General features: G+C 43.6%; 1 protein-coding gene across 4 annotated transcripts in view; it reads left to right on the top strand.

Annotated features, from left to right (window-relative positions):
- The first annotated feature begins 1,028 nt into the window (after nt 1-1,028).
- The window catches only part of PLPP4 (phospholipid phosphatase 4), a 131,761-nt gene continuing 108,047 nt past the window's right edge, over nt 1,029-24,742 (top strand). For 2 of the 4 annotated variants that reach the window (XM_055353236.2, XM_031015265.3), the window contains exon 1: nt 1,221-1,419. In XM_055353236.2, the coding sequence (XP_055209211.1) occupies nt 1,364-1,419 (56 nt within the window). In that variant the 5' untranslated portion in view covers nt 1,221-1,363. Of the gene's footprint in view, nt 1,420-24,742 lie in introns of all 4 variants that reach the window. The other 2 variants (XM_055353238.2, XM_031015263.3) reach the window with 2 other exon arrangements.

A 24,742-nucleotide genomic window follows, 5' to 3' on the forward strand; every position in this document is an offset into this window, starting at 1 on the left:
TGTTTGCCCTTTGCTGATGCCAAGGGCCTCCTCCTAAGTTCTTTCTACCTGCTCCCCCTTTTATCCAGGACTGAGCCATAGCTCCTCAGTCCCAGGAACCACCTTCTAATCTGTGTCCTCTGCTCACACAGAGGGGTCTCTCCTAAAATCCAAGAGAGGCCTGGGCTCCCCAGGAACAACCTAATGGTTATAATCACTGTGTGTTTTGCATTTTAAATGTCTGCTTGGTTTAAATTAGTGAAGCCAAGAAGTCAAAATTCTAAGAAAAGTAGATAAAATTCTGACCGGTTTGGGGAAAGCAAATCCAAGCTCCTGCTGGGCTCCAGCTGGAGGTCTTGACCCTTAGGCTGCGAGGGTCGGGCTTTTGGCTCTTAACCTGAGGATGAGGCTCTGGGTTCTACCCGCTGCCTGGCTGACGGCTGGTTGAACGCTGTGTCAGCGACGAGCGACCCTGACCTCCCACACACCGGCCAGGGACGGTGGCAGGAGCTTTTTCATATTCCACTGTTCAGCAGCCACAAGCTGCTGGGGGCGGAGGACAGGTGGTGGGGGAGAGAGGATTCGGTCCCCAGGGGCCACCTGGCGCTGGTGGCATGGCGGGGAGCCAGGCTTGCCTTTGCCCTCTCTCTGTGCCGGAGCCCTGGACCCTGGTTGGCATCTCCTGAGAGCAAAGCGAAGCCCGCGAGTGATCTCTGGGGAACTTCCTAGAAAAAAGAAAGAATTTCAGGTTCGAACGGTGTAGGGAGGGCCGAACACGGGAGCAAGGTTGGCCAGGGCTGCCCTGAGCCCTGGAGAATCCCCAGAGCGATCGTCCACTACATGCCCACGTGCGTGCGTGTGCCAGGGAGCGAGAGCCCGGACAGTAGGAGTCGGAGGCAGGACCAGGAGCTGCAGAGGGGCCGCGGGCAGAGTCCCAGCGAGCGCGCTGCCCGGGCGCGGAGCCCAGGGGCCGCCCACTGGCGGGGGAGGCGGGGAGCGCGCAGGGAGGCGGCGGCGGCGGTGGGGCTTCCCCGGGCTTCCCCTCCCCGGGCCGCGGGTGCCCGGCGCGGGCCCAGGACGCGGAGGCGGCTCCTGGGGAGAGGGAGCCGGGAGTCCCTGAGGCGGCCCCGGCTCCGCACTAGGACGCGGGGTCCGCAGCATCGCCAGCGGCCGGGGCGGCTTCCCAGAGCCCCGGAGCCCGAGGCGCGAGGTTTAGGCTGAGCCCTCCCCGGCGCCTCCCCCCGCCCGGCGCCCGCCTCCGCCCCCGCCCGCGGCCTGGAGCGCGCCTCCCTCGCCTCCCAGGGTCTGGCGAGCCGGCGCGGGCCGAGCTGCGGGAGCCGCGGAGAGCACCAGCTGTCGCCGCGGGAGCTGCTCCGGCCGCACCATGCGGGAGCTAGCCATTGAGATCGGGGTGCGAGCCCTGCTCTTCGGAGTCTTCGTGTAAGTAGTGGCGCACCGCGGGCAGGCGCATTGACGCGGGGGAACAACCGACCAAGCCTCTCTGTGCCCTAACTTAGTTTGCGCCGCCGCTTCCCACTGGGGCCTGGGTTCGAGGTCCCTTCCCCGCCAAGTGCCCGCAACGTGTCCTACGGGACCAAGAGAGACCCTTCCTCTCTCCTTCCTGGGACCCGAGGCGCGGAGCGACCACCGCGCGCCGAGGCTGAGACCTGCTCCCGGGTCTCACCGGGCCCGCGCCTGTCGCCAGCCCCGCACCACCTGCCCGGGGGATCCAGGGCTGCACCTCTAAACAGGGACGCGCACCCTGGCCCGTGCCCTCGGGAAGTTTCTCCTTCTGTGTGATCTTTGAGGCCCACGTTGGAAGTCTTTACCCCGGCCCCGTCTCCGATTCCTCCCTGCTGTGCCCCGGGCCAGACTCCTTCCGTGTCCCCGGCTTTAGCGCCCGCGGTCCTGGCGAGCGTTTTCCCAGCGGGCGTTTGCGGCGCTTCTCCTACCGAGAAACTGTTGCTGTGGAAGCTTGAGAAGTCAAGGGGCTGCAGGCCGGGGTGGGATACACACACCCTGGAGCTCTGTGCCCAGTCGATGTCCGCTTTGGGGGCGGAGGCCCTCCAGGGGTAGCCGTGAAATGCCCAGGGTGGCTTTGAGCGGCTGGCACTGAGAACAGCGATCCCGAAAAGAAGAAGGGGTGGTGGCGCAGGTTCTTTCAGAGATGTCTGAGCCTCCTCCGTGCGCCCAGGGACCCACCGCTCATTGACTTCCAGGGCCCAAGCTGCAGGGAGCTGTCGCATCTCCCTTTCAGACCTGAGCCCAGAACACCAGCTCTGAGCCACCCCACAGCCTCCCGTGAGCTGCTGTCACCTAGGCACCCACACCTGCACTGGTCCCTCCATCAGTGAGCCAAATTCTCTTCCCCTCTCTGCCCATGGATGTTTTCTGCCACATTCTAAGTATTAAAGTTACATGAACTTTTTGGATTTGCCATGCATTTATTTGTTTGTTTTTGTTTTTGTTTCTGGAAAAGCCCTCCCGAGCCAAACAGGAGGCCCTCTTTGAATTTCTGCCTCAATCTGGAGTCATCCATGGCAGGTGTGCTGTGTCAAAGATGACTTCTGTTCTGGGCAGCCCAGGGTATACACATGGAAAGAAATGCCCTTTCTTGCATGTTTTTCTTTACCAGGGATTAAATTCATCCAGAGTATTTATTCACACCATCAGAAAAGGCCATGAGCTCCCCCAGATGCAAGCAAGCCCCCCTCTCCCGCCTTCTGCCCGAACACTGGTGTTATTCACTGGGAAGAAGGAACGAGAACTTCAGTTGGATTTTGATGCATTTGGAAAAACAAAACACTTTTCCCTTCTCTTACTCTATTTTCTACCTTTGGAATGTACGTTAAAACTAGTGATTGCTGTGTGATCAGATGGGGACAGTTTCTAATTGGCAGATAGGCTAAAACCTCATTAAATTATTATGTGATAGAAATGATAAACTAGTTTTCAGTGCACAGTAGAATTTAACATTTGTTGGGTGAATGTAGGAAGAATGCTGAGATAAAGTGAGATAGGCTCTTACACTATCTCACTATCTGATTTGACTGCTGTTGCAGGTGCTCAGATAAAAAAGGGTCCAACAATATGTAAAAATACTTATAGTTTTCAGGTGTCCCTTCCAATATCCCCCCCCCAATATTTATGAGATGTTTACAAATATACAATGGTCTATGCAGTAAATTTGAAAACTTGGTAATTATTGCTTATGCGCGTCTTGCTTTTTCTAAGGGTGTTATGTAAAAGCTGGACAGGCAGTTTATGTTCTGTTCTCTGAAGTTCCCTCTTGTGTTACTTAATAGGGGATCTGTTGTCACACATGGACATTGATAGCATTTTTGGATGACTCCCAGGTTTCTTATCAAATTGTTAACAGTGTGTCCAACTTGTGGCTCTTTTACCTGCAAAAACCAGCTTTGCTATTGATGCGAGCCTCCCTAGGGGGCAGATCTTGGATGTTCAGATGCTGTTAGTATCAGGCGTGTACCGACTTCTGGGAGGACGGCTGGGAGCATGCAGAAACAGATGACCCTTTGTTTTCTCAGATAAGCGTCTGGCACCTTGACAGAGGCTGACTTTTGGGGGAAGTTTAATTCTTCCTTTTGCCAGTACTGGAAATGATGGCAATATTGGGTTGTACCTACCTCTGCTCACGAAGATGGTGGTCTCAGCAGCACAGGGGTTTAGAAAGTGCCCCTGGGCAGGCTGAATCCGATTTCCCTGCTGCAGCCAGTGTCCAATTCAGCCAGTGTAACTCATCAGCTAGTTTTGCTTGGTATTTCTACCCTATTGCTCAGGATGAAAGAATTATCTGCGGGGAGAGGGGGTATCTTGCTTCTTTGCAAACTTATGCCCCCGGAGAAACATCACCTGTAGATGTGCCTGTTCTCTGACTGCATTTGCTCTGCATGAGAGCAGGGATCCTGTTGCCCGTAGGCCATATGCTCCTCAAAGATTCCAAGTTAGAGCTAAGAAAATGCATTTTGGGCCCACGGGTAGTAGGGATGCAAGCTTTTCCTTACTGACTCTTAAAGATCCCTTTTTCTGTTTCTAGACTAGGCACAGTGCTGAGGTTTTGTGCATTCAGAATTCTGAGAGGTTGCTCTCCAGGCACCCCCGCCCCCGCAACCAACCCATAGATGCTCAGTCCTGCCTAAGGACTTCAAATCGCTGGGAAGGAAATTAGTAGAGTAATGCAAATCAAGGCTGGCCTATAAAGTTTAACATAACAGAAGATAAATTGGTTACAGGAACCCAGTGTTTAGGAAAAATAAAAGTAAAATGTGAAGCTTTGAGGCTGTATTTAGTACCATGAAGTGTGTAGGCCTTGAGGTCCTGTTGCTCATACTCATGGATTGTGGGCAGGGCAGGAAGGAGAAGCACTTTTGGGCTTCTTCTGTCCTGCTGCCACCCAAGACTCCAGGAGAGATTCTTTTGAGTATTTCTGCAAATGCCAAGGCTAGCAACAGACCTTACTCAGCAAGCACATAGTGTAGAAATGAGATGGCTGGTTAACACCCAGCAGACCAATGGTGCACTACTAGGAGCATGCTACTCACTTTGACCACTATCACCAGTACAATAGCAATCATTTACTGAGATCTTACTGTGTGTCAGGCACCAATGAAGGCTATCCCATATGCCATTTAGCCTGATGAAGGGGGTATATTGATATTTCTTTGTCATAGATGAAGAAACTGAAGCAGAGTAAAATTAAGGAACTTCCCAAGTAACAGGGCTAACACGGGCAGCTCTGAGATCTAAATCTAGATGCTCCATCTGCAAGGTCTGGACTCTCAATCCCTTTGCTTCATAAAAAATAGCAGCCAGTTTTGGTCAGTCCAGGGCTAACTGCATGCAAAAGGTATTCCATGTGATTTCTCTTTTAAGCCTCATCTCACTGGATTCTGTTCATTATTCCCACTTTACAAACAAAGAAACCAAGGTTTAGAAAGGTTGAGTAAGTTGCCTGAAGTCACTCAGCTAGCAGGAGGTATAACCCTGATTCAAACAGGCAGTTGACCCCATGTCGCTCAGTGGTCAGCCTCTGAGACAGAAGACATCCAGCCCCAGGCTTCCAGACTGGTGCTAAACTGACCACATCCTGTGAGCAATTCCTTCCATGACTCCTTATCTCCAGAAGAGCAAGTACACATTGCCTGGAGTGATGTGTGGGAAGCTGTCACTGTAGCTCTAAAATCTCATGCTAGGATGACACCTCAAGGGTGGAGGGATGGCAGCGGTGGTTCACACTTCCTAAAAGATGGGATTTGATCATGGCACAGATTTAAGAGTACGATGTGGTGAGTAAATTGCCGGTGAGAACATCAATCGTAGTAGTAAGAAACTAGGAATACGCTGCTTTCTTCCACCGTTTTTGGCTGTCATCTCCCAGGACATCTGTTAGTTCAAGCACTCTGTATTTACAACATTGCAGAAAGGACCCTAGAAAGATGATGACGATCTCATGTGCTGGACGGGGGGAAAGATGGTCTGTCTGTTTCACTTGTAGGCTTGAGTTCCTTGGCGTCTTATCTTCCTCTTTCCTTCCTTCCATCTGCCCTTCTCCCCATCCCTCCCTGTCATTTCTGGTGGCTCTCTGTCTGCAGGGTCCCCCTAGGAGCTGCTTAGGATGCCAGGGTGCACAGGTAATGGTGTTTACCTCCCCTTAGATAATCCAGCATCCTTCTTTGAGCTCTTAGGATGCAAGAGGCCTTTGCCAGGCATGGGGGATGAGAGGAGAGAAGGCCAGGTGGCCCCCAGTACCTTACAGTCCAGTAGGGAAAGTACACAGTGGGCCACCATTTGTTATTGTCTCCAATGCAATTACTGGCTTTGAAACTTTTGCCTCCAAACATTTCTCTTTCATTGTTCATCCACTTGACGGATATTTGGCACCTTCTAGGTGCAAGCATTTGTGATAGTCATTTCCTTTTCCCTTCATTGGTACGCTTTGATTGGTGTAATTCCAGCAAGACAGAGGGAAACTTGGTGCTTTACCTGGTCCAGGTGACTTGCTTGAGGGCACTGGATGTCAGGTAGATTTTTGAAATATCGACAAAAACAGATTCATCTCTATTACCTCTAAGAGCCCAGTGTAAGACTCCATGCTGGGGACAGTTGGAGCAAGGTGCTAGGTTTCACTGAGAAGGAGGATGCATGTGCCAGGGAAGGCTGCCCAGGGCTGAGCACCGAATGCCAGGTGTACAGGTCCTAGGCCCAAGGACATTCCTGCAGGGCAAAGGCCTGGAGGTGTGGAGGCATATTTTGGGTGGAGATGAGGTCACCAAGTGTGGCCTCAGTGTGGGTTTTGGGGTGGATGGGTGTGGGAGTGGCAGGAAGGGAGCCTGGAAGGAGAACGCAAGTGGCCTCAGGGCCCTGCAGGGCAGGGGTCATTCCCACAGAGGCAAAACTGGGGGGGGCCTGGAGGTTTGAAACAAAACTGTACCATGCTCAGATGTTTGCCCAGGGGTGGAAAGGAACCATTTGGCCGGACACACAGGCCCTGCAGACTGTGATGTGTGACTGCACACTGCTTCGTGGCCACAGCCCTGCTTCACAGCTCCCCAGGACAAGTACTGTCTGCACTGCGTTGTGGTCAGCCATCTGCATCTTTAATTTCTTTGCTTTCCCCTGCTCCCAGCCTAGCCTTGGCACAAGCATGGTCGGTGCCTCCTGACTCAATTTCCCAGGATCATTTTTACAGACCTAAGCATTCTGCATCAGTCCAAAGCAAAGCTACTGAAGGGGCGGACGGCCTGCTGAACACCTGCGTCAGGATTACGCGGGGCCCAGGTCAGGCTAACTGAATTAAAATAGAGATCGAGGCCCTCAGAATCTGCATTTTGAACAGGGGCTCCTTCCATCCACTGCCTTTGGGAAATACTTATGTGCAGTCTAGCGAATGGATGGCAGCACCGCAGGGTGGAGGCAGCAGGCGGTGGGCCTGTAGAACCCTGTCACTAGAGTGGCCTTTGTAAGAGGGAGGGGGACTTTTGGTGTTAAGTGAAGTTTTGGGGTTGATTGGCTACTCTACCATCAGTCCTTTCTATCTAATGAATACATTCAGAATCATTCTGCTTGCTCTCTAGAAACAAGTTTCAAATGAGTTGTTTGAGGCAAAGAGCTATAACAAAAGACCTCGGGCTTTGGAGCCAGGCAGGTCTGTGTTTGCGTTTCAGCTCTGCCACTAACTAGCAAGTTGCCTTCAATCCCTGAACCTCAGTTTCTTCATGAAGGAAATGGAGCTAATACTTCATTGGATTTTATTAGATGAGGTACTTTAAGTGCCTGTGGTACATATCACAAAAATTGGTAACTTCTCGCCACCCTTGCTAATCCCTATTACATACATGTAGTGTCTAAGAATGGCAGCACAGCACAGTGGTTACAACAGTGGCCTTTGGCGTCAGGTTACCAGGGCTTAAATCCTATTTTGTTTTGTTTTATTTCGAAGACAGAGTCTCTCTCTGTTGCCCAGGCTGGAGTGCAGTGGCACAACCATAGCTATTTCTCCTCAGCTCCAGCCATCTCCTTGGGCCCTGCTCTTACAGGCCCCAGAGGATTCTTTTTTTTGTATATATAGATAGAGTCTTGCTCTGTCTCCCAGGCTGGAGAGCATTGGCATGATCACCACTTACTGCGGCCTCAACCTCCCAGGCTCAAGCAATCCTCCCACCTCAGCCTCTCTAGTAGCTGGGACTACAGGTGTGCCATCGCAGCCAGCTATTTTATTTTTTGAAGAGATGAGGTCTATGTTGCCTATGCTGGTCTTGAACTCCTGGGCTCACGAGATCCTCCCGCTTTGGCCTCCCAGAGTGCTGGGATTATAGGTGTGAACCATTGTGCCTAACCAAATCCTGGTTTGCGACTTACCTGCTGTGTGAGCTTTGGGAGAAAGTATTTATCCATCTTCAGTCATTGTTCCTCCTTCTGTTCAATGGGAATGTCCATCATATTTGTGAATGTAAGACTATGTTAAAAACATATTTTATTGAAGTATAAGTTTGAACCATATTAAGCATATTTTATTGACGTATTGTGAGTATTAAATGGGACAGTATCCAGCTCATTGTAGGTGCTCAGCAAATGGTGATGTTATTATTATTATCCTTTTGTTGAAATGAATCCATAATATACACTGAAGAGAAACACCATAGGTGTCTAATGATGTTCTTATTACAAATGATTTACCACAGGATTTCTAGACAAGAATAAACTCCTGGAAGTGTATTTCTAATGATTCCTTTTAGGCCTCAAAAGTGAGGGATGTACCTTGCCATGAGTTTGTCGGATGAGTTGGAACCCCAGAGCTTGCTGTCTGATGGGGTGGGCTGGTCTCAGCCTTGCAGTTTCTCAGCAGTGGCTTCAATTGCTGGCCCTTTGCAACAGTGGTTCCAGGACATCGAATTAAAGCGCTAACAGCATAGCTGCATTAGATAACATACTAGAAAATGCTATGTTGTGTTCTTAGATAACATAACATAAGGAAAATGCTATGTCCCCGTTGTGAACTTCGCACACAGGGCTCAATTAGAAGCCACGTCCAGGGAGTGCTTTTCATCAGGCGCCCTCTCAGCCCATCTGTGCATGCTGTGCAATGGCGCCCAGGTGTTTCTTCTCCCCTCCCTGGGAAGGTGTCTGCCTTGTTTGATAAATGGGGCATCCTTCTGTTTGAAATACTACTTGCCACTGTAAAATGAGTTGGCTGTACCCAGAATTCTGAGAATGGATGTTTTCCCACAGGGAGATAAATGCTCCCGGCACTGCAAAAGAAGCATATGGTTTCATAACTTGTGGATAAAGGTATCTCATTTAGTTGTAAAGATTATGCCTTTTGTGACACATGCAAGGCTCATAAAAGCTCACTACCTCTATTTTTCAATGATAGCATTTGTAAATAGAAACATTATCTTGGTAATAGTGCTTCTTTAAAAAATATTATCTTGCTGTTCTATGTGGATGAATTAGAAACACTGTTTTTACAGTGAGGAAGCTCCTTCAGACAAGACTGCTGCCTGCCAGTGGGCCCTTGTCATCATTCAACCAGAAGCTGCACAGGTGTTAAGAGCAAGGTTTGGGATGCCTGGGACGAGTGAGAGGAGGCTGAGAGGACCTGGGGCTGCAGAACCCAGGGGCAGCTTCATCACAGTCTCTCAATATGTGAATGTGAAACATTATCCCACAGAAAGGAGGAACTAGTTGTTATTCTGTCTCCACTAAAGACAAAGCAGCAGAAAAACAGGGCCAGAGGAGGCAGGAGCATTTAGGTTGGTTTCTAGAAAGGTAGCAGTCTGCCAATCAAAGCTAGATGTTTCTTTCTTCTTTACCAGAGGGTTTTTAAAAACATATTTTATTGAAGTATTAGTTTGAACCATATGAAATTGCTGATATTTGAGTGTTTTGACCTATAAAACTGGGAATTTCATTCAGTTCAACCTAAAATAACATACACAAAGAAATGTGCACTATTCATAATTGTACAGCTGTCCAGAAAACTACCCGATCTACCAAGCCCCCTTCCACCACCCTGACTTCTAACATCATTTGAATTCTATAGAAATGGAACCATAAAGTGTGTGTTCTTTTGTGTGACTTTTTTGTTGAACGTGTTTTTGAGATTTCTCTCTTTTGTTGTGGGTAGCAGCAGTTTGTTCGTTCTCATGTGCTCCAATTCATTTATTCATTTTACCCACAGATATATGGGATATTTATCATTTTTGGCTATTAAGTGCAATGCTGCTATTGGTTTTTGGTGAACATCTTATAATTTCTTGTAGGTATATACATACGGGTGGAACTGCTGGGTTCTTCATCAGAAGTTCTTAAGGAAGGATTTGGCCTCTCTGTCCAGCTATACCTCTAAAAGCAATATTTAGCCTGTATGATGCTGTAATCTCCATCTGCTGAGCAGCTACCTTGTAGAAAGCATGCAATGGGCCTGGCAAGTGACAGGGCCTGGCAAATGGGTCCCATTCTGCAGGCAGATGGGCAGCATGGCCCACTTCTGATGAAAAACCCAGCAGTTGCACCCCTACGTATATATGTACAAGAAATTACAAATAGGTTCACCAAAAACCAATAGCAGCATTGCACTTAATAGCCAAAAATGATAAATATCCCATATATCCATGGGTAAAATGAATAAATAAATTGGAGCACAGGAGAATGAACCAACTGCTGCTACCCACAACAACAGAGATAAATCTCAAAAACATATTCAACAAAAAAAGTCACATGAAAGAGCACACGCTTTATGGCTCCATTTCTCTAGAGTTCAGTGATGTTAGAAGTCAGGGTGGTGGAAGGGGGCTTGGCAGACTGGGGAGTTTTCTGGGCAGCTGTATAATTATGAATAGTGCACATTTCTTTGTGTATGCTATTTTTAGGTTGAACTGAATGAAATTCCCAGTTTTATAGGTCAAAACACTCAAATCATGGTGAAGAAGTGACACCCTGACTTTGCTGATTATAGAGATGCGCCTGAGCTTCGTCATCTGTTAAACGGGTACACTATCTCACCTCCTAGGGAGGTTGTAAAGATGAGGTGATGTAAGATGTGCCAGGTACCTTGCACAAAGATGGCATGTGTTAGGTGCTAAGGCCAGTCTCTTTTCCTTCCTCCACCTCCCTCCTTCCTAGAACTGAGGTGGAGATACAGGTCAGTTAAAAGATGCCTGACATCACAGTGTAGTAATAATGACAATGAAATAGTGTAGATCTCAAAAGTGCAGCAAAGAGCTGAGCCTTCAACTAGGATTTAGAAATTTCCTAGGAGACATCTGAATCATAATCCAAGAAAAAGAAATTGCCAGTATATAAGTATATGTGTAGGTCTTTTTTTTTTTTTTTTTTGAGACGGAGTCTTGCTCTGTCGCCCAGGCTGGAGTGCAGTGGCACAATCTCGGCTCACTGCAAGCTCCGCCTCCCAGGTTCACGCCATTCTCCTGCCTCAGCCTCCCGAGTACCTGGGACTACAGGCATCCGCCACCATCAGAGAGCTCTTACCAATTAAAAAGAAAAGAGAAGAGCTCATCAATGGAAAAATAGGCAACAGATATGAGCAGAAAACTAACAAAAGTTCAAAAACTGACACACTTTAAATCCGTGATTTTTTTATGTTAACTTTTATTTTAAGTTCAGGGGTACATATGCAGGTTTGTTACAGAGGTAAACTCATATTATGGGGGTTTGTTGTACTGATTATTTTGTCACCCAGCTATCAAGACTAGTACCTATTAGTCACTTTTCCTGATCCTTTTCCTCCTCCCACCCACTCACCCCCTTCTAGTGGGCCTCAGTGTCTGTTGTTCCCCTCTATGTGTTCATGTGTTCTTATCTTTCCACTTATAAGTGAGAACATGCGGTACTTGGTTTTCTGTTCCTGCATTATCTTGCTAAGGATAATGACCTCCAGCCCCATCCGTGTTCCTGCAAAGGACGTGATCTCATTCTTTGTTGCGGCTGCATAGTAGTTTATGGTGTGTATGTACCACATTTTCTTTATCCGGTCTATCACTGACGGGCATTTAGGTTGATTCCATGTCTTTGCTATTGTGAATAGTGCTGCAGTGAACATAGTGTGTACGTGTCTTTATTATAGAATGTAAATCTGTGATTTCTATAGCAATGCAAGATATGCATCTGAAAACGACAAAATAACAATGAGTGTACATTAGTAGAAGCTTTTTATGTGCTACAATGAAAGAATGTGCAGCTATTAAAGTTAGTTATATAGTAGGTAGTTATTTGTTTACTTGAGAAGACATTTATAACAATTGTTAAGTGATAAAAGCAGCTTAGAAAAGTGTGCATGATGCTATTTTAATGTGGTAATGTAATAAAATCAATTGTGCCTATATCTCTGTAAAGATACATAATACAGTTTTAACAGTGGTTATTTTGTGCTGATGGGATTATGTAATATTTGCTTTTTAAATGTTTATGTCTAAATTATTTTATAGTAAGCATTTATTATTTTCATGCACAATCAGAAAAATCAATATAGATGTTTTCTGTTACAGAACAAAGGAGAGGCCAGTGAAATATTCCAGGATAGGGCACTGAATGATTTTTTTGTGATTGCTTTAGAAATATTTAAAGTGACAATGTGTCAAAATATCAACCTTTCTACATTTTTTATCAACTAAAATATTTAAGAAAAATCAGAGAGTAAAGATTACTATCCAGAATGTATAAGTTTGTGTTTTCAAATGTGATCGGCTGCTCAGGTGGAATAGTAAATGGGTACAACTGTTTTGAAGAGCAATATTGCAGTACATAAACAGCCATAAAATTATTCCTGCCCTTTGACTTAGAATTCTTGGTAAAAAATACATGGAGGCACTAATGGAAGAGACACCAAAATCCTCACATATAAAGATTTTTTTGCTGTGTTCCATACAAAACAAAGTAAATATATTTGTCAAATAAAAATTATTAAAACTCAAATGGTCAACATTTGAAGATGACTTGGTAGATTGTGAACACACAGAATATTATCTAGTTATTGAAAGAATCATTTTGAAAATCATGAAGAAACGTGGTGAAATTTTATGATGTAGTAGTTAAGGAAAAGCACTATACAAAAATATACCTCGGAACTGCAACTTTTTTTTTTTTTTTTTGAGACAGAGTCTCGCTCTGTCACCCAGGCTGGAGTGCAGTGGCACCATCTCAGCTCACTGCAAGCTCCACCTCCCAGGTTAACGCCATTCTCCTGCCTCAGCCTCCCAGGTAGCTGGGACTACAGGCGCCCGCCACCATGCCCGGCTAATTTTTTGTATTTTTAGTAGAGACAGGGTTTCACCGTGTTAGCCAGGATGGTCTTGATCTCCTGACCTTGTGATCTGCCCACCTGGGGCTCCTAAAGTGCTGGGATTACAGGCATGAGCCACCGTGCCTGGCCGCAACTATTTGAAGTATGTCTGATTTGGGCCAATACTAGGAAGAATTACACCACAATGAATGTGATGGGAATGAATGTATTTCTCCTCACTTACATTTCTTTCAGGATTATAAAATACTTGTGAAAATTAAAGTAATGCAAAAAGTATAAGGCTCCTGGAACCACTTCAACTTTCTCTGCCTATTCCATTCTCTTCACTTTTTATACACATTTGTATATAATTAACAAAACTACTGGAAACACATTTTATTTATAGCTTAATTTTTAAACTCATTATCTCTTTAAGATATTATATATATAAACACATGCTTCATTGTTTTTTACTGGGTGTGTGGTGTTCCATTGTATTAACCTATTCATGGACTCTTAGGGTATTTTCATTTTTTGCTATGAAAAACAATATTGCAGTTGTTGTGTATGTTGTAGTGCACCTGTTCAAGTATTGCTGCATGATAAACTCTTACAAATGAATTTTCTGGGTCAAGACCACGTACATTTTAAATTCAGATGAATACTGCCAAATTGTCCACCCAAAGAGCTACACATATTTACATTTCACCACAGTTATGTGAAGGTGTCCATCATTATGCATCCTTGCCAATGTTGGATGTTTTGTATTTCTGCCATGGCCTGGAATGTAACATTTGCTTCACTTTGCATTTCTCTGTGTTTAGTGTTGAGCATCATTTCACAAGCGTATTGGCAATTTGTATTTCTTCAGTGAAATATCTGTCTTTTCCTTTATCTATGTTTCTGTTGGATCTCTGAATTATTCTTACTGAGGTATAGGTGTGCTTTATGCCTTATAAATACTAATCTTCTCTTTCATGTATTGCAAATATTCTTCCATGTCTATGGTTGATTTTTAAGTTTCTTTGTAATTTCTATTATTGTATACAAGTTTTAATTTTATGTAGTTAAATCTATGAGTCTTTCCTTGTGGTTTCAGTTTCAGTCCTATTTAGAAAGTCCTTTCCCACCTAAAACATAAATATTCTTCTGTATTATCTAGTATTTTACACTTTTGTTCTTTAATTTTAAGTTGCTAATGTTTTGGTTCTTTATCTGTTACTTGTCCCACTCAAATGGTTTGTCGGTTATGGAATAGTCCATTATTTTCTTGCATCTTATGGGATTGCAACTAAATTCTATTCTGAATATCTATTTGCCTGGTATTGTCTCAATTAACATTTTAATTATTGTAATTTCATAGTATTTTTAGATATCTGTAGGGAAAATTTGCCCCCCCGCACTCACCCCACTCGACCCACTGGGAAGGAGTAGAGTACAGTGGTTAAGGCTTCAGGCTCTAGTGCCAGGATACCTAAACACAAATCTGCTACTTACTGGTTATAATTTGGGTAGGTTGCTTCATGTCTCTGTGCTTTAGTTTCCTAGCCTTTAAGACGGATAATGATAGTGCTAAAATAGTTTTATTGTATTGAGACCAGAGACTGTGGCTTGTATGATTTCTGTGTTTTATAACTGGTTATGATTTTCTGTGTGGCCACATACATAGTCATTTTTTTGGCTGTAAATTTACATAGCTTGAACATAATGAATAGTTTCTGTTTGGGGAGTGCAAAGTTCTAAATATATTAAAAGAAGTTAGCCACGCTATTAAAATTTTCTATAGTCTTATTCTTTTAATTTGGTTTTTTTAATTTGAAGGTATGCTATCTCTGTCAAACAATAATTAAAGCCTTCACATTGTTTTTTGGAAGTAACTAATATTTTGTGTTATTAAAACCAACTTATTATGTGTTTTCTTTTTGTGGTGCTTTATTTTTATGTTTTATCCCCTTTGTTTCTTTCTTTAGCTGACTAGCTCAAGTGTTCTTTGCTACCCTCCTTTTTTACTTTAGTAATTTGGATGTCATAATTTCTATCTCTATATTTCTAGTTAGTATTCTTAAATTTTATCTCCTTCTGATGCTTGAGCTTTTATTATTATAAAATTTCTATTTGTCTTTGTATTAATATTATTATCTTAAGGTCTACTTTATCTAACATTAATATATTACTACATTATATTTATTGAGATTAAAGTCTGCACAGGTTATCTTTTTCCATCCTTTTACTTTCAACTTATCTGTATCTTTATTTTTAACATATGGCTCTCGTAAATAGCGTTTAGTTATACCTTTTAACTTTATCTGTCCAGCCAATCTCTGCCATTTAATTGGAGTGGTTAAGCCATTTACAGTTAATACAATTATTAATATGGTTGAATTTAAATCTACCACCTTTTACTATTTGTTGCATGTGTTCTTTGTCTCTCTTTTTCTGTCTTCTTTTAGATTAGTTAGATACTTGTTTGTATTCCATTTTACCTCCTATATTGAATTGTTAGCTATATCTCTTTAAAAATTTTAGTAGTTTATTTCACAATTATAATATGCACTTTTTACTTATTACCATCATCTTCCCTGTGTCATTTATTATACCATTTCATGTACAGTGTAAAAATCATATGACAGCATACTTTCATTTCTTCTCTCATGCCTGTGGTATATTGTTATAGACTTTACTTCTATATATAAATCTCATAAAACATTTCAATTATTTTTACGTTAAGCAATCAATATACTTTCACAGAAATTAAGATTTTAAAAAATTTACCAACATATTTATCATTCTCAATGTTCTTTATCAGTTCGGTTAGATTTGGTTTTTCCCTTTGGGATTGTATCCCTTTAGCCTGAATAACTTCCTTTAGCATTTCTTATAATGCAGATTGCTGGAAATAAATTCTCCTGGCTTTTGTTTTCTTGAAATTATTAATATCTTTATTTTGCCTTTATTTTTGAAAGATTTTTTGGTTGGATGTAGAATTTTCAGTTGACAGTCATCATTCAACACTTTAAATATGTCTTTGCATTATCTTGTGGATTCCATTGTTTCTGATGATAAGTCAGCTTCTATTGTTATTGTTGCTTTTATGAATGTAATGCGTTTTTGCTCTTGATTGTTTTTAAAACTTTCTGTTTATGTTTTACTTTCAGCAATTTGATTGTGATGTGTCTAGGTTGGTCTCATTTGTATTTTTCCCATTTCTTTTCATGGAGATTATTGGAGATATGGTTTGATGTCTTTCATCAATTAAATAGTCCTAAGACTTTATTTTATCCAATATTTCTTCTACCCAATTCTGTTGCTTCTGTATTTTTGGTTCTTCAGGTACATATACATATATATTAGACAGTTTGATAATGTCCTACAGATCTTGGATGCTCTATTCTATTTTTAAAGTATTTTCCCTCTCTGTGGCTCAGTTTAAGATAATTTCTATTGACTTGTCTTCAAATTCACTAATTCTTTATGCTACTGATTCTACTGTGTCTATTCTGCTGGTATGTTCATGCAATAAATGTTTTATTTCAGATATTCATGAGTTCAGATCTAGAATTTTCATTTGGTTTTTAGAGATTTAGTTTCTCTGTTGAAGTTTTCCGTCTATTATCCATTGTGTTCGTCTTTCCCTATCATCTTTTAACATATTTATAATGGAAAATCCCTTTCCACCAATTCCCACATCAAGATGATCTATACCTTTGACTTTCTCTGTTGATTGTGGGTCACATTATCTCTCTTCCTTTGCATGTCTAGTAACTATTATATATTGGACATTGTGAAACATACATTGTAGAGATTCTGGATTGTTATTTTTCCCTAAGAGTATTGAATTTTGTTTTGGCATGCGGTTAATTTACTTTTGGGTCATTTTAGTCTTCAGAACTTTAATTCTAGGCTATTGTTGGGCAAATCTATCTTTTTTTTTTTTTTTCCAAGATTGTATTCCTTAATCTGGGACATGGTTTTTACTCCTACGGTTTTGCCCTTCTGAGGTTTCAGTAGAAAGCCTAAGTTGGATAAATTTCAACCCCAGACTGTATCTCCTAGCACTGGCTAGGTGCTGAAATCTCTGCTTGGCTCTTTAGACTGTGACTGTTACTTTCCACTGGGGTTCTTATAGTCTTTTCCTGCACGTTGCAATTTCTGAGTTAGCCAAATAATTTGAAGGAAATTTATACACAGAACTTGGGTTCCCCTTCTGAGGCTGATATGGTTTGGCTCTGCATCCCCACCCAAATCTCATGTTGAATTGTAATCCCCACATATTGAAGGAGGGGCATGGTTGGAGGTAACTGAATCATGGGGTGAGACTTCCCCCTCGTTATTCTTGTGATACAGTTCTCATGAGATCTGGTTGTTTGAAAGTGAGTGGCACTTCCCCCTTCACTCTCTCTCTCCCCTGCTGCCAGGTGAAGATGTGCTCGCTTCCCCTTTGCCCTTCTGCTATGACTGTAAGTTTCCAGGGGCCTCCCCAGCCATGCTCCCTGTACAGCGGAACCATGAGCTAGTTAAACCTCTTTTCTTTATAAATTACCCAGTCTTAGGTTGTTTTTTATAGCAATGTGAGAACGAACTAATATAGAGGCTAACCTCCTTTACATGGAGGTTTCTTCTTTGTTGTATTATGTATTATTTTATTTCTATCTGGTTTATCTTTTGCATAATTATTTTTTTCTCTTCTGCTTTGCTGATTGGTACTCTTTGAAGCTCTTCAACCTGTATATGGATTTATGTTTATGTTTTTATTCTTTTCAGTAGTGTTTCAGGAGGGTAGAGAGACAAAATATATGAGTTCAATCAGCCATCTTGACCTAGATGTCTCTTTAAAGAGATCTAAAAGTTTTTCTTTGACACAGGTTTACATTTTTTAGATACAAATTTATATTTTAAAAAAATTTATGATTTATCCATTTTTACTTTTACCATGACTATTTTTATGGTTCTCTGAGTTATCCTTCAAATTACCTCACTTTGTCTATCTAAAATCTACCTGTTTTACAAAATTCAGCTCAGAATTTACTTTTCTGTGATGTGCTGTTTGAAATATCAGCCCTGAATTAATGTACATAATACTGATGACAGTTATATGGAAGTCCCACATTTATTTTTATTTATTTTTTGATTATAGAAATACTTGGTTCCTGGATATATTATGTTTTCATTCATTCTTCTGGACCAATAAAAAATCTTCAGTCATATAATGAGAACATATTAAATTAGACGTTTAAATATTAATGCTTTATTTATGAAAACCCATGTGAAACATTGATGCTTTGCTTTTATTTCTCCTGACACAAAAAAATCATATTGTTCATTAATAGCAAACTGGGGTTGTTTGGCTTTAGAGATGATGATATGATAATGATGAGAACAATGATAGTAATAACTAATATTTATTGAGTATTTTCTATATGCCAGGCAGAGGCATAGTTAAGGCAATTTACCCCTTGACTATTCAAACAACTCTATAAGGTAGGAATTTTATAATGCTTTCATTTTTTTGGATGAGAAATTCAAAGCTTAGAGAGGTTAAAGATTTCACCCAGTGTCACATTGTTAATAAATAAGATGACAGTGTTTTGAGTGAAAATTTTAAATTGAGTATTTAATGTGTTGAAACAATTTACACCAGATTTGGATGGGGAAGGGGAAGAAAGGGGCTGGTAGTGAGGCTTTCTTATAATTAAATGACCGTAATGACTTCAGTGAAATCATGGATACAAAGGGGATTGACAATTCCCGAGCAAGTGGGGCTTTGACATTCACCAGATGGCCCCCAGCATGAATGATGTTATACCCAGCAGCTCCCTGGGAGAATCCTTAGGGATTATTATATCCATTCCCTTCTTTTTTTTTTTTTTAAGAAGATTTTTCTTTTTTTCCCTCTTAACCAAGGGCCTTACTCAGAGCCTCCTTGTTGCTCAGTGGCAGAGCTGGGCCCAGCACCTCAATGTCTTGACTTTTGGCCCCACAGGCCTGCGTTAGCATGGAACTTCCTCCCTTCCTAATAATGGGTGGGTTCTGCACATTTGGCCTTGTCCTTTTCCCATTCATTGGGGGTTATATGAATGCAGCTATGTTTCTAGATAGGCTTTGTGGGGCAGCTACTTGGGAGAGCTGCTCTTTATTACAATAAACTCTTGCTCTAAAGGAAGTCCTGGCAGTTCCCTTCTGTGTATTTATCATACTTCTGTGGGATGCATGAGACAGACATGTTCACAGGTCCAGAGAACAACACGAGATGATGAGTGAGCCCGGCCTTTGGGCGGTGTATTCTCCTGCAATGGTCTCCCTGGCCTGAGGTTTCCTGTGGATTTTATTCTAACTATCGGGAAAAGGGATGGAACCTGAAGTTCAGGGGTGGGTGTTCCTGGAGGTGTTTTTTCTATGAAGACCAGCTTGAAAACCCAGAGGGCACCACATGTCACACTGGGAATAGCTGCACTTTGGGAAAAATATCTGCAGATGGTAACACTCACCTTCTTTGTTCCAGGTTCTTGTCCTGGCATGATGTGGGCGAGGGGCACAGTGTCCACTAATCTCACTTAAGATAGTGTCTGAAATCACTTCCATTCCTCCACTCCTGCAGCCTCGGACACGCATTGATTGGGTCCTACGGTGTCAGGCACTGTGCCAGGCCCAGGGAACATGGAGACGAATAATGGCATGGGCCTGCATCACCATTGTCCGCATGGACAGCAGGGCCCAGGGAACATGGAGACGAATAATGGCATGGGCCTGCATCACCACTGTCCGCATGGACAGCAGGGCCCAGGGAACATGGAGACGAATAATGGCGTGGGCCTGCATCACCACTGTCCGCATGGACAGCCGGGCCCAGGGAACATGGAGATGAATAATGGCATGGGCCTGCATCACCACTGTCCGCATGGACAGCAGGGCCCTTGGAGATCTGGGCTGCAGTGGAGCTGGGACTTGGGTGGGAAGAATGGTGGCTCTCAGAGCTAAGAGCAAAAAGGGAGTGGAGGACATCAGGGACACGTTTTGCCTGGGGCCAGCTGTGCCCCCTGTGCAGGCCTTGCCTCCAGCTCTCCAGCCCCAGGGCCAGCTCTTTGGACTCTTTTCCGTAAGTTATAGCAACTGCTTCTTCTCTTTTTGTTGTTGTTGTTGTTGAGTGCTTACTCTGTGCCAGGTAACGTTTTTATGCTGTATGTGCAATTATCTCATCTAAACCTTACAACACCACCATGATGTAGATGCTGTCATTTTTCTCACTTTATAAATGGGGAAACTGATGCTCGGGGAGGAAAGTCATTTGCCCATAGTCATTTGCCAACAGGTGGCACAGATGGAATTAGAGTCCAGGCTGACTTTCAACTTCCTTGTTCCCGTTGCTCTGTTGCTGCAGTTGGGTGGGTTGATACTTTGTCCCCAGCTTTCCACATACTGGCCCGCCCACTGCGGGTCATAACAAACCCACACTCAGATGCAATCCAGTCTAGTGGTGATGATCCAAGCATCAGGAGCCAGAATGTGTGGGACTCAATGCTGCCTCTACCTCTACTTGTATTACTCTAATCTCTCCTCCCTCAGTTTACTAATCTGAAGAGGATAGTAGAAATAGTGCCTACTGGATGGGGTTCTCAGGGCACAAATGCTAGCAGAGTAGTACCTGGCACGCAGGGAGAACACCACAAATGTAAGCCCTTACATTGCCTTCGTAGGTGCTTGGCTAAAGCTTTCCTTACCCTTCTTCTTGCCCCTGTCTTTAGAGCACTGTGTTTTGCTGTGCCCTCTCCCAGTGGTCTTGTCACCCTGACCTTGTCTTGCCTGTGAGAGCCACTTGTTTATAAGAATTATCTTAGTTCGCCATAATCTTGGCTTCTTTCTTAAATCCAATCTCTCCCTGGATGTCAGCAGACTTGTTGGAAAACAGTGTCTGCCTTAGAATAACCAATGTAAAAAACATCAAGAGGCTCGGACGAAGCTTGATTAATTATCTGTGTACTTCATGCCGAAAGAGTGAATCATGGTCTTCATTTTCCTCTTAAGAATGTGAGGTGCCTGCTTTGAATTAATCCAGAACGGTTCAAAAAAAAAAAGAAAAGAAAAGAAAAGAAAAAAAAACTTCTCTACTGCTATGTCAGCATTTGGAATTACTGCCTGAGGCTTTTCTTTTTCCTTCTCAGAGAATCTAAAGGTATGTCGAATAATTTTTGGATTAAATGTAATTATTTCAAGTTAAAAAAAAAAGCAGAAGAAAAGAACTTTGTGAAAGTTGTGCTCCAGAAAGAAGTGTTCCCATCGTCAGTTTTTTTGTTTGTTTGTTTCTGAGCAAGATGCTTTGAAAATCATCCCCCATTTTTCTGCTCGCTGAGCTGGAAATCACAAACTCTTGCCTCTGATGGGAAATCAGAAAGCAGCTCTTGGTCTGGACTGAGCTGGGTCTGATGCCACATTGAACAGAGTCAGGTTCTGTATAAGAATCAGTGTCAGAGAGAAAGAAGTCTGGGTGTCATTTCCTGGCGTGGCCTTGAGCTAGGAAAGCATTTGCCCCTCTCTACAGTGAGCCCCTTGGGAGGAGGGGCCTTGGCTATTGTGTTCACCTTGTCTCTGTCACCCCTGATATATGCCTGGCACATAGTAGATGCTCAGGAAATACCAAGTGAATGAATTGACTGCAGTGAGGGGATTTCAGATCACACTTCTGCCTACTGGAGGAACGGGCTGTCCCCATGGGAATCTCCTGGGCCTGAGTACAGCAGACAGGGGCCATGGCTTGTCCGGCTGACATGCAGAGAATCTCAGAGGACAAGTTGAGGAGGGCATGAGTCACTCAAGAAGGACAAGTTTCTTCTCCAGGAAGACACACAACAAGGAAGGGGTCAGGAGTTTCACTGAGATGTCCTTTGGGTCTGCCACCCCACCAGATCCCTGGAATGGGTGGCCCCTGGCCCTCCCGCATTGCACTTTGCCACTTAGAGGCTGTGCAGGGTTGGACCAAGGAGGGAGATGGCAAAGGTGACAGTGGGCTTGTGTGGGTTTGTGCTCATTTGGCTAAATGTCAGGACACATACCAAAGTTTTCCACGTTTTCATTTCTCATCGTGACCCATGCCTAGAGCTGACTGTCCCACCTTCTTGTGAAGGGTCCTTGGTGGAGTCTGGCCTGTTTCCCCAGGTGCAGCTTCCAGGCCCAGATACTTGGCACATCTTCCAGGAAGGGAGGTGTTCAGGGTGCCTGCTTTACCCTCATAGCTGAAGCTCACCTCTTCCAAAACCACAGCTTTTAAACAACTTATCTTTGCTGGAATTTTTCCTTTTTATTTTAAGTCAACTATTTGGTAAAATTATGAAACAAGCATAGGCTTGATGTAGGAAACTTATATGATACACAGAGAAAATGGATAGAAAATAAGATTATTTATGATCCTACTACCCAGAGAAAACCACAGTTAACGTTCTTGTGTGTGGTCTTTTAGTCTTATGCCGGCTCCCATGATAATACATAATACTTTCTTTACACAAGAGGTATGTCTCATCTGGAATAACATTTTGTAGCCTGCCTTTTTCCCTTGGTTTTATGCCTTCAGCATTTTCCTGTGCCAAATATTCTTTCTTGACTTGTTTTTTAAAAAGCTGCAACACACTCCATTAAATGAAAGCAAATAATTTAATACAGCCAGCCTGCTGGTGTTGGACACCCAGTTTTTAGTTGATGTAGTTAACACCATGATGAACAACCTGGAACATTCATTGCTGTGCATACCTCTGTATGTTCTTAGGCTTAATTCCTGGATAAGGAAATCCTGAGTCAAAAAACTGGCTGGGCGCAGTGGCTCACGCCTGTAATCCCAGCACTTTGGGAGGCCAAGGTGGGCAGATCATGAGGTCAGGAGATCGAGACCATCCTGGCTAACATGGTGAAACCCCATCTCTACTAAAAATACAAAAAATTAGCCGGGCATGGTGCTGGGCGCCTGTAGTCCCAGCTACTTGGGAGGCTGAGGCAGGAGAATGGCGTGAACCCGGGAGGTAGAGCTTGCAGTGAGCCGAGACTGTGCCAGTGCACTCCAGCCTGGGCGACAGAGCGAGACTCCATCTCAAAACAAAACAAAACAGAAACAAAACAAAACAAAAAACCTTCCCATCCCCCCTACTGCCACCAGTTTTGCCAAACCGTCCTCCAGAAATAATTTTCTGATTTACATTCCTCCCAGTAGTGCCTGATCTGGCCGGTGTCCTCATGGGACCTGCTCAAATGTTCCTTGCTAGAAAAACTATCACTGAGCATCTGTCCCATGTTCCACACCCTTCTCTGTCACATTTTCACATTCCTCTGTTTTGTTTTTCTTATGGCATTTATTGCGATCTGAAATGATGCTGTCCGTTATTTATTGGTGTCCCTGTTTATCATCTGCCTCTGCTCAGCAGGCTGTATGTTCTGTGGGTACAGGGACCTTGCCTGTCGGGGTCATTGCTGTCCTGCACTGCCTTCCCAGCATTCCCCAGGATCTGGCTCACCATGGTGTGCAGGAGGTGTTTGCTGGATGAATGAATGTTTACCCACACCATTAATGATACTCATATTATCATGCATTTTTTAATAAAAATTGTTGCCTTCATTCTAAAACAAATGCTGCCAAATTTAATTTAACCGATGGCTGGAGATGAAATGGTGACAGATGGCCCTCAGGTAGTCATGTAATTCCTTCTTGTTCTGATGAGGTATGAGGTCCTTTTCCATGAAATAACTGGAGGTTGTAATTATTTTGGTTTGTTTCTTATAGTTTAAAATGTTTTCTCTATTATTGAAAGGCTATGGATGGTATGCTCTCTAAAGCAAGTTAGTTTCTGTTTCTGATTTGCAGCTGATAATCCGATAAGGCCTTGAAAGGAGATAGTCACCTTGTTAAAATTGTATGTAAAGTAAGATCACTCTTATTTAATATTTAGGTTTAGCCTGAATGTCTGGACAGCTGCAGGGTTTAGGTGCTGGAGGATTCTACCTGCCTAGACCTTTTTGATTACTGGCTGGTTCTTAGAGAGGGACAGTTTTGATAGTTGAGTACCTGGTGCATGAGGTTTTACCATTCTTGTTACTGAGTGTGTTGCCCCCTTGAGTACAATAGCAGAACATCTTCTGACTAATCCAGTAGTTAGAGGTTGAATAAGGAGTGCATTCAAGGATTATTGGCTGTGGATGTGCATCTGGTACAGGCTGGGGAGGCTGTCCAGGGCCATGCCTCAGGACCCTGAATCTGACCTCCTTTGTCCAAGGTTTTGATCAGCAACTTGGATAAAGACATAGAAGCCAGCCTTATCAAATTTGCGAATGACAGAAGACCGAGATGGAAAGCTAATATATCGAATAATAGAATCAGGATTCATAAAAATCTTGACAGAGAGGATGCATCTGAAACTAACAAGGTAAATCCTAACAGGATTACACATGCAGTCGGCAGCTCACTTCAGCAGAGCTGGCAGCAGCCACCAATGACGGGAGAGGACTGGCTTGAAGGCAGTTTGTGGAATTAGTAAGGTCCTGGGTTTCCTAAATGTTGATTTTTAAAAGTAATTCTTCCTTCTATACTATTAACAGCAGTAGGGCATCCAGACCTAAAGGGTGCTAATCTGCCCCCAACACTGCTCCTGCCCGCTTGTCTTTCCTTTCTTGCTACAACAACACTTTCCCCACTGTCCTCTGCTCCCTCACCCAACCCATTTGATTTTCAGGCCCAAGTTGGGCTCTACTTTATCTGAGGAGCTTTCCCTAAGTCTCAAGGCACAGCAAGTTATGCTCTTCTTCCAAGCACTCTAACAGTACCCCTTCTTCCCCATTAGGGTGCTCACCAAACCATGTGACCAGTGTCTGTCTGACTGTACATCTTCCCTTTGGATTAAGGACTCCTGGTGGGCAGGGCCTGTGTCTGCCTGTGAGACGCTCCACCCTGAGCTGTGACACAGTGACTGGCACAGACAGATCCCAGTGGACACTTTGGTTGGTGGCATACATTCCTGGAGCATGGGGTAGAGT

The sequence above is a fragment of the Gorilla gorilla genome, chromosome 8 (assembly GCF_029281585.2).
Source record: "Gorilla gorilla gorilla isolate KB3781 chromosome 8, NHGRI_mGorGor1-v2.1_pri, whole genome shotgun sequence".
Taxonomy (NCBI): Eukaryota; Metazoa; Chordata; class Mammalia; order Primates; family Hominidae; genus Gorilla; species Gorilla gorilla.